Source organism: Vanacampus margaritifer, chromosome 2 (assembly GCF_051991255.1).
Source record: "Vanacampus margaritifer isolate UIUO_Vmar chromosome 2, RoL_Vmar_1.0, whole genome shotgun sequence".
NCBI classification, from domain to species: domain Eukaryota; kingdom Metazoa; phylum Chordata; class Actinopteri; order Syngnathiformes; family Syngnathidae; genus Vanacampus; species Vanacampus margaritifer.
In genome coordinates this window covers 3,798,279-3,808,536 of record NC_135433.1, presented here as the reverse complement: position 1 = coordinate 3,808,536, position 10,258 = coordinate 3,798,279, and the positions used below count along the sequence as shown (strand labels likewise).

The following is a 10,258-nucleotide window of genomic DNA, read 5'->3' as shown; positions in this document are numbered from 1 at the left end:
ACCTGATGCAGACCAAATCTTTGAGTAGCACCCGTACATAAACTGAAAAGTATTTTTCTTAGCAATAAAATATACATGAAGCGCTTCTCCCAGATTATAATTTTTTTGGTACAACTGCATGTCATACACGGTGGAATTTTCGTCGTAGAATCGGAAAGTAACGTAAAAAAAAAAAAACGGCAGCAAAATCAATGTATTCAAGTTAGGCGGCCTTAGTGATTGGCACTGTAAGATGGCCGCCGGTGGCTTCACTTCTCCCAATGGCGAATATGTGGCATTGACAGTCATTCATATGAAATCCCGTGGGATGATTTTAGTGAAGACTGAAGACGATCCCAGCGCCTCTCATGACCTTGATGAGGTCCAAACAAAACATAAAATCCAAATAAAAGCAGCTTTTTGTCACGTCAGCAGTTTGCGGCATTGCAAATAGAGCATTGCGGCTCTATTTAGTGACGCTTTCCACTATTTGTTTTGTCTTTTCTAAAACTCTAAAAACACTTGCTGGTGGCAGCCAAAGCAAAGACAAAACATCGGGAACAAAGGATGTTATGCTCAAATGTGGGCGAGGGAAAGTTTTCAAAGCAGCTGGCGGAGCCGCGACCATGACGTCAACACGCGGCGGCGCAATAATGATGTGGAATGAAAAGGTCAGAGATGCTCACGGTGGGAGGTCACATCCTCACCCGTATCTCATCCTTCTCAATCAAAAGAATGAATAACCACCTGCTGCTATCAAAGTTTGATGTTTTGATTTAACCAGGTCAAATGTTTGAGAACTGATTCTCGTTTACAAACATGACCTGGACAGTCACACTGACATCGCAACTGAGCCGATTGGAAAAACAGTTCCGAAAGCAACCGTCTGAAATACCGCAAACAAACAACAAGAGACTTTCAGAAACGATTGGAAAGTCTTGATCCAGTGGCGTTGTCAAAGAAAAGCTTGGTGGGCTTCTGGGCTAATAAAAGCTGTAAATATATGTTGCCCATTATTGTAGCCACCAGAAAGCGAGGCTGTCTCAGTGTCCAAAGCCTTTCAGATAGCCGAGACGCCCTCCCTCCGACGAGCGAGGGGACGCAGGGGTGGGGTTGCGAGTGTTGGAACACGGCCAACGGTGGCCGAGAAAAAAAACAAAACAGAAGACGGAAGTCCGTGGCATCTTCTTTTTTTTTTCACTCACACAAACACGCACACATACAAACATGGAAGCGAAGCCACGCCCACCTGCATTGTAGGCAAGTGACGGCTCAGTGTGTGTGTGTGTTTGTGTGTGTGTGTGTGTGTGCGTGTGTGTGTGTACTATTAAGGTTTGTAATTTTGTAATGCCAATTTCCGGGTAGAGAACGAAAGTAAAACTCGACTCCACCTGCCACCTTACATTCAGACCTCTCCACTGGCGTGTTCCTCGCAGAATCCCCTGCTAAGAAATGTCCTCCAAAAAGATCGCGATCATGAACTCGCTGGAGAACTTGTCCGGTAAGAATTTGGACAAGTTCCGCGTGATGCTGGTGGACCGCCGCGGCGACCGTAAGGTGCCACTCAGCAAGGTGGAGGGCAAGGACTACACTGAGTTCACCAACGTGCTGGTGTCCACTTTCACTGAGGATGGAGCTCCAGCAGTGACCTCCGAACTGCTGGAGTCCATCGGGTGCTTCCAAGAGGCTAAAGAGCTCGGTAAGTGCTGCTTTCGCGTGTGAGTTTGCGCGCGCGCGTGTTTTCTATGGAGGTAAATATGGTACAAAACTTACTTGTAAAAAAAAAATTGTACTTGTAGAAAAAAGTCAAAATTTGTACCTGTAAAAGTTGTGATTTATACCTGTAGAACTTGTTTTTTTTCTGGCTAACAAGATAAAGCTAAACGTTTAACCGATTACGTATTGAACCATGTTGGAATGTTCACGCCTGGGACGTCCTCTTCTTCCAAAATGACGCGTAAACTGGTGTGGCTATTATGGCAAGCCCTTTGAGCATTTATTTCATATCCTTGATATCAGACAGTAGTGTTTCTCACTAGTTCCGATTTTTTTGTCAGCACTAGTTGGACAATTAGCCACACTGGCTATGCACTTTGTCATACTAGTTGCACAGAAACTCTGAGACTAGTCGCTCATTTTCAGCAACGTGTTAATTACTCAAACGTGAATTCTTCTCACTAGTGACATGTGTCCTATGATTTCCTTGCACTAGTTAGGTTGTGAGAGCTGAAACACTCACTAGTTAACTAGTGAAAGACAAAACACTGACAAGTTAACTAGTGAACGGCTCTTGAGGTCTACATGTTTGAACTAGTGACACACAAATGTTTTACTAGTTAACTAGTGATGCCCCAAATATCCACTAGTTACACTAGTGAGACATTTTGACTGAACTAGTTCAACTAGTGAGGTCCAAAACGTTCACTAGTAGAACTAGTGGATGCCAACATGCTCACTAGTAAGATAAGATAAGGTCCACTGATTGTCACACCCATCTAAGTGGGGCCAAATTTGTTCTCCGCATTTGACCCATCCCCTGAGGGAGCAGTGAGCAGCAGCAGCGCCGCGCTCGGGAATCATGTGGTGATCTAACCTCCCAATTCCAACCCTTAATGCTGAGTGTCAAGCAGAGTGGCAATCGGTCCCATTTTTATAGTCTTTGGTATGACCCGGCCAGGAATCGAACCCACTACCTCCCAGTCTCAGGGCGGACACTCTAACCACTCGGCCACTGAGCTGGTAAAGTAGTTTCACCCCAAAAATTAATGAGGAGGTGGGGCCGACGTGCGTCCAGGATTCCTATTGGCTCTCCAGTTAAAATACACCAATCAAGATTCAGATTTTGTCATTATCCCACCCCCTTTAATTGCATGTTTTACACTAGTTTACAAGTTGTCCTAAAGAAATTGGAGCTCTAGACTTGTGTCAGCACTAGTTGGATTAAAGTGGCACAAGTTGCAGAAAATGGGTGACATGTCAGTGTTTTTGTACAAGTAGTACGACAAAGCGCTAGTATGGCTGAATGTCCACCTAGTTCTGACGAAGGCTGCACTAGTTCGGAAACACTACTGTCTGATATCAAGGATATGGAATAAATGCTCAAAGGGCTTGCCATAGGCTACTCTTGTTTGTTTGGAATTTCGGACTTGCGCATATTAATGATAAAAAACGTGGCGTCATTTGAGTTCAACCCACAGTCGTTCACTCAACCAATGAGGTTGAGCTTTAGCCCGCCCAAATCCTCCAGAGCCCGCCCTCTTCTTCTACGAGTACAAATCACGGCGCTCTACGAGTACGAATCAGTTTTGCACCATTTGTAGCGAGAGATTTGGTGCAAAAGTCACGTGACTGGACAGCAGCAGAAAAAACACTTGTGACTCCTAGTGGCGACTTCTTTGACTACAAGTTGTCATTTCTACAGGTACAAATCACGACTTTTACAGATACAATTTTAGACTTTTTTCTACAGGTACACATTTTTTTTACAAGTTAGTTTTGCACCATATTTACCTCCATAGTTTTCGGCTTGGGTCGGGGCGGTGTGGTGAGTGGGTGGTGTTAGCGGTCCAAATAGGTTGCTTATTTGTTTTATTTGTTGGAAAATAAAGTTTGTTCATGCCAAAGTTATTTAAAAAAAAATCACTATTAAAGACCATTTGTTTAACATATATAAAAATTATATTAGAAGTGGTAGTATATTTAGAACGGAAATACTACAACAAAAAAGTAAAATATGATTACAATACACAGATATTTTGTTGCCAAGATCTGTGGTTGCCTAATATTTTTCATAGAATAGTTTTAAAATGTTTTCATGGTGTGACATTTTTTTCCAACGCCTTTTCTGTTTAGTAACATTTGTGTTATTAACCTTTTTTTTTGCCTTGTAGGTTTTTTTTGTTTGTAATTTTTTATCTAATATTATATTATGTTTTTGAAAATATTTTAGTAGCCTAATATTTTCGTATTTTTCAACGATTTAGAATATCTTACAATTTTTTTTAGGAGACTTAAATTTTTGTATAATGTATAATGTAGGATTTTTGCATTTTTGTGTACAGTATATCAGTAGTGGTGTAGAAACGCATATCTGATATATTTTCATTGTGCTTTGGTAGATGACAAGATTGCCAAACTGAAGTCATCTGCTGCCAAAAGTGGGTATATTTGTGTTGTTTTCTTTTTCGTTTGATTTCTTTTGTTTGCTTAATAACTTTGATAGCAACATCCTTAATTAGGAGTTGAAAAAACTCAAATTGCACGGTACAATCTACTAAACTTTAATTGCTATTGTTTCTAGCAGTAGCAGCTTCAGCACCAGCAGCAACTGCAGCAGGCTCAGCTGGAGCTGCAGGTGGCAATGCCTACTACCAAGGTAACTATCAGGATGACCATGCGATTCTTCTTCTTCTTAATATTATTATTATCATTAGTGATAGTCTTATATTTTACTTCTGTTTCCTCCATTTTAAATTATTATAGTTATTGCACAGACTCTGGCTGGATGACATCTGAGTGTACCTATTGTTTTGACAATTGTCAATTAAAAAAAAAAAGTAAATTATTTTGTCTAATAGTAGCATATTTTGTCTTTAACAGTTCCTCAACGTTTCTGTATTTCCTCCTAATATATTTAAATATTATTTTCAATTTTTTTTTTACGTGTTTTTTTGTAATACCAATAACAATGCATATTTATTTCAATAATTTTTATTTTTTGTCTCAGGCTCACCTGTAGCTAAAACTGGCAATGTCTACTACCAAGGTAACTATCAGGATGACCATGCAATTCTTCTTCTTAATATTATTATTATCATTAGTGATAGTCTTATATTTTACTTCTGTTTGTTAATCATGGATGGATGGATGGATAGAGAGATAGATAGATAGATAATATACTGTATAATAGGCTACATATACAGTACATACATAGGCTTCCATTACATCAAATTAAAATAAATATTTTGAAATAGTTTGGTATCATTTTCAAATGTTATATTTTATTTTTGTAATATTGTTATCATGTTTTCTTCCAATATTTTTCAATTTTCTTTTTAAATTAAATAATTTTGTCTAATAGTAGCTTATTTTCTCTTTAACAGTTCCTCAACGTTTCTGTATTTCCTCCTAATATATTTAAATATTATTTTCTAATATTTTTTTAACGTTTTTTTTTTGTAATACCACTAACAATGCATATTTTTTTCAATAATTTTTATTTATTTTCTTTTTTTGCTCAGGTGGAAGTAACAATACCTCCAACCAAGGTAACTATCAGGATGACCATGCAATTCTTCTTCTTAATTATTATTATCATTAGTGATAGTCTTATATTTTACTTCTGTTTGTTAATCATGGATGGATAGATAGATAGATAGATAGATAGATAGATAGATAGATAGATAGATAGATAGATAGATAGATAGATAGATAGATAGATAATATACTGTATAATAGGCTACATTCACAGTACATACATAGGCTTTCATTACATCAAATTGAAAGATAAGTAATACCACTAACAATGCATATTTTTTTCAAATTATTATTATTTTTTCTGCAACTGTATCTTTTTTACTTGTATTGTCTTAACTTATTTATTTTTTTATTATTTATTTTTTTATTTCCTCCATTTTGAACGTTATTGCACAGACTCTGGCTGGATGACATCTGAGTATACCTATTTTTTTGACAATTGTCAATTAAAAAAAATTTTGGGAAATTATTTTGTCTAATAGTAGCGTATTTTCTCTTTAACAGTTCCTCAACGTTTCTGTATTTCCTCCTAATATATTTAAATATTATTTTCTAATATTTGTTTACGTTTTATTTTGTAATACCACTAACAACGCATATTTTTTTCAATAATTTTCATTTATTTTCTTTTTTTGCTCAGGTGGAACTGGCAATGCCTGCTACCAAGGTAACTATCAGGATGACCATGCGATTATTCGTCTTCTTAATATTATTATTATCATTAGTGATAGTCTTATATTTTACTTCTGTTTGTTAATCATGGATGGATGGAGGGAGGGAGGGAGGGAGGGAGGGATGGATGGATAATATACTGTATAATAGGCTACATATAGAGTAAATTCATAGGCTTTCATTACATCAAATTAAAATAATTAAAATTAAAATATTTTGAAATAGTTTTGTATCATTTTCAAATGTTATATTTAATTTTTGTAATATTGTTATCATGTTTTATTCCAATATATATATATTTTTTTTTATTTAATAATTTTGTCTAATAGTAGCGTATTTTCTCTTTAACAGTTCCTCAACGTTTCTGTATTTCCTCCTAATATATATATATTTTACGTGTTTTTTTTGTAATACCAATAACAATGCATATTTATTTCAATAATTGTTATTTTTTGTCTCAGGCTCAGCTGTAGCTACAGGTGGCAATGCCTCCTACCAAGGTAACTATCAGGATGACCATGCGATTCTTCTTCTTCTTAATATTATTATTATCATTAGTGATAGTCTTATATTTTACTTCTGTTTGTTAATCATGGATGGATGGATGGATGGATAGATAGATAGATAGATAATATACTGTATAATAGGCTACATATACAGTACATACATAGGCTTTCATTACATCAAATTAAAATAAATATTTTGAAATAGTTTTGTATCATTTTCAAATGTTATATTTTATTTTCGTAATATTGTTATCATGTTTTATTCCAATATATATATTTTTTTTTTATTAAATAATTTTGTCTAATAGTAGCGTATTTTCTCTTTAACAGTTCCTCAATGTTTCTGTATTTCCTCCTAATATATTTAAATATTATTTTCTAATATTTTTTTTACGTTTTATTTTGTAATACCACTAACAATGCATATTTTTTTCAATAATTTTTATTTTTTATTTTTTTTTGCTCAGGTGGAAGTAACAATACCTCCAACCAAGGTAACTATCAGGATGACCTTGCAATTCTTCTTCTTCTTAATATTATTATTATCATTAGTGATAGTCTTATATTTTACTTCTGTTTGTTAATCATGGATGGATGGATGGATGGATGGATGGATAGATAGATAGATAGATAGATAGATAGATAGATAGATAGATAGATAGATAGATAGATAGATAGATAATATACTGTATAATAGGCTGCATATACAGTACATACATAGGGTTTCATTACATCAAATTAAAATAAATATTTTGAAATAGCTTTGTATCATTTTCAAATGTTATATTTTATTTTTGTATTATTGTTATCATGTTTTCTTCCAATATTTTTCTATTTTTTTTTTAATTAAATTATTTTGTCTAATAGTACCGTATTTTCTCTTTAACAGTTCATCAACGTTTCTGTATTTCCTCCAAATATATTTAAATATTATTTTCTAATATTTTTTTACGTGTTTTTTTGTAATACCACTAACAATGCATATTTTTTTCAATAATTTTTATTTTTTTTCTGTTAGTGTATTTTTTTACTTGTATATTGTCTTAACTTATTTATTTTTTCCTAATGTTGTAATATTTCTCCACAATTTTTTTATTTAAAAAAAATGTAATGTAAGTATTCTTTTAGCTCCTTTTATTTTTTTTAAGAACATTTGTGGTAACATTTTGAACGTTATTGCACAGACTCTGGCTGGATGACATCTGAGTGTACCTATTGTTTTGACAATTGTCAATTTAAAAAAAATAAAAATAAATTATTTAGTCTAATAGTAGCGTATTTTCTCTTTAACAGTTCCTCAACGTTTCTGTATTTCCTCCTAATACATTTAAATATTATTTTCAATTTTTTTTTTACGTTTTTTTTGTAATACCAATAACAATGCATATTTTTTTCAATAATTTTTATTTTTTTTCTCAGGCTCAGCTGGAGCTAAAGGTCGCACTGCACACTCCAAAGGTAACTATCAGGATGATCATGCGATTCTTCTTCTTCTTAATATTATTATTATTATTATTAGTGATAGTCTTTTATTTTACTTCTGTTTGTTAATCATGGATGGATGGATGGATGGATGGATGGATAGATGGATAGATAGATAGATAGATAGATAGATAGATAGATAGATAGATAGATAGATAGATAGATAGATAATTTACTGTATAATAGGCTACATATATAGTACATACATAGGCTTTCATTACATTAAATAAAAAAACATATTTTGAAATAGTTTTGTATCATTTTCAAATGTTATATTTTATTTTGTATTATTGTTATCATGTTTTCTTCCAATATTTTTCAATTTTTTTTTAATTAAAATATTTTGTCTAATAGTACCGTATTTTCTCTTTTTTTTTTTTCCTCAGGAGAGCTCAGTATTGTTCATTCGATTTGACATCATCATTGCTCTCCTTTTTTTAAAAAAAACAAACAAACAAATCAATAAAAAAAAAATTAATAAATGTTTTTTTAATTTTTTTTTTTAATATATATACATATATATATATACATATACACACATATATATATATATATATATATATATATATTTTTTTTTTTGTATGTGGGTGAGTATGTGTATGTGCGTGTGTGTGTGTGTGTGCGTGCGTGCGTGCGAGCGTGTGTGTATTCATCAGTTCACCTAAAGCCCATTAAAAAAAATCCCATACTAATAATATAATATAATAATAAATTGCCAAATGCAAATTTTTTTACAGGTACAAATCACGACTTTTACAGATACAAATTTAGACTTTTTTCTACAGGTACACATTTTTTTAGTTAGTTAGTTAGTTAGTTTTGGACCATATTTACCTCCATACTCTTCTGCTTGCTTTTCTTTTCTTGTCCTTCACAGTCTGCGGAAAGTAACTTGGCCGGTGAACTCTCAAGACGAGAGCCCCAGTGACGTCACGGGACGGGGGCGTGGCCAGCTCTGTGCTGGTCAAAGTGAAAACAGAACAAAACAACCGACCAACTAAATGAAAGGAAACGCTCAACTTGTAAAATACACCAAACGAGCCAACGCAGCATTTGAAGAAGCATTTGCACGATTTGTGGTGACTCTGAAGATTTGATTTGAGATATTTATATTAAAGATATTAGCAGGTTGGTCAACAATTCAACACAAAAAAAGCAAGGAAAAAAATCATGTTATGTTCAGGGGTGCACATATAAATTCTCAATTGAGCAAGCAGTTTGTTGTTTGGTGCTTCTCTCTCCAAACTTTTTTTTTTCCTGTCTCCCCCGTTTTCATTTCCTAATTGATCCCGCGGTTACATGATGGCAGCTTATTAACTCTTTGACTGCCAGACGTTTTCAGAAAAGGGATGCCGTGGGTGCCAGCCGATTTAAGCGTTTTTGACTGATCTTTCAAGGTCCACAGAAAATTATGTGTTCGGACTATGGAAACACACATACTACCAAATGAAAGATTGGACTCTCATCTTTCATCAGGAAAAAAAAGTTTGTTTCTACCTTATTCCGTTTTTTCAGTAATCAACAATAGAAAATGGTTAGTTTCACCTCTGTTTTGAAAAAAAAAACGTCTTTTAACGTCTTTGGCACTCCTCCATAGGATTTTACTAAACGTTATTTAACGTTTTTGGCAGTCAAAGAGTTAATTAAACATTCCAAATGAATCCATACAGAATGCTTAAAAACAACACAATTGAAATCATGCAATGTATGCTAAAAGTAGGGCTGTGTAAAAGTGACACACTTCTGAATATTATCGTTTACAATTGTTAATATTCACAGATTTGCACAATTTGCACTGGCACAGGTTTTCTGTCTCCATGCAGATGCAAATGGTGTGACCTTTTTGTTCATACCAAGAAATTAGACACTCGTTCATTTTCATTTCATTTGATTAGTTTGTTTAACAGGGGCAATGCAATCAGACCCTTGGGAACGAGAGACGGAGCGTCCGGTAGGCTGCCAGATGTACGAGATGGCGGCAAGTGGACCGTTTGCTCGTCTGGCAAGACGTTTGTCCTCTCGTCTGGCCGAGCACACTCCATCGCTTCAAGAACACTCGGAAAACAAACACGTTTGCATACAAAGTAGCGTACATGAAGTCCAAATGAAAAAGAGCGGCGCATAAGCCAATGAAAACCCTCAATTAACAGACTTTGCGCAATAAAAAGCCAAAGAACAAAAATGTGAGCTTTAAAAATGGACAGTGAGGGGGCGTGCCAATTCTTTGGTGGAAGTTTCCAATTTAAAATCACCTTTTCGTTTGAAGTCGGAGACAACAGATGTGAGCTTTACAAGGGACAAACATCACTGCCGTGGAAATTCAATGCCACGTTCATGTAACAAAAGCTTGCGTCGGATTTTCA

At 34.4% G+C, this 10,258-nt stretch overlaps 1 protein-coding gene across 3 annotated transcripts; it reads left to right on the top strand.

Annotated features, from left to right (window-relative positions):
* The first annotated feature begins 1,294 nt into the window (after window positions 1–1,294).
* On the top strand, window positions 1,295–9,111 carry LOC144043946 (uncharacterized). 3 transcript variants are annotated; one of them, XM_077558060.1, is made up of 10 exons: window positions 1,298–1,678; window positions 4,098–4,136; window positions 4,283–4,354; window positions 4,706–4,744; window positions 5,220–5,246; window positions 5,876–5,902; window positions 6,369–6,407; window positions 6,881–6,907; window positions 7,833–7,871; window positions 8,773–9,111. In XM_077558060.1, exons 1-10 carry the CDS (start codon window positions 1,432–1,434, stop codon window positions 8,784–8,786), a joined length of 570 nt encoding a protein of 189 aa, XP_077414186.1. In that variant the 5' UTR covers window positions 1,298–1,431; the 3' UTR covers window positions 8,787–9,111. The 3 variants fall into 3 exon arrangements, with proteins under 3 accessions (XP_077414187.1, XP_077414186.1, XP_077414185.1); XM_077558059.1 differs by having other exon boundaries at window positions 1,301–1,678; window positions 4,280–4,354; XM_077558061.1 differs by lacking the exon at window positions 6,881–6,907 and having other exon boundaries at window positions 1,295–1,678; window positions 4,280–4,354.
* Window positions 9,112–10,258: the final 1,147 nt, after the last annotated feature.

Bases quoted from the DNA above. Each gene is read 5' to 3' on its own strand.
- LOC144043946 (XM_077558059.1), top strand. From the start codon at position 1,432: ATGTCCTCCAAAAAGATCGCGATCATGAACTCGCTGGAGAACTTGTCC. The intron at 4,745-5,219 runs GTAACTATCAGG...TTTTTTGCTCAG, and splicing joins TGGCAATGTCTACTACCAAG to GTGGAAGTAACAATACCTCC. The intron at 6,408-6,880 runs GTAACTATCAGG...TTTTTTGCTCAG, and splicing joins TGGCAATGCCTCCTACCAAG to GTGGAAGTAACAATACCTCC.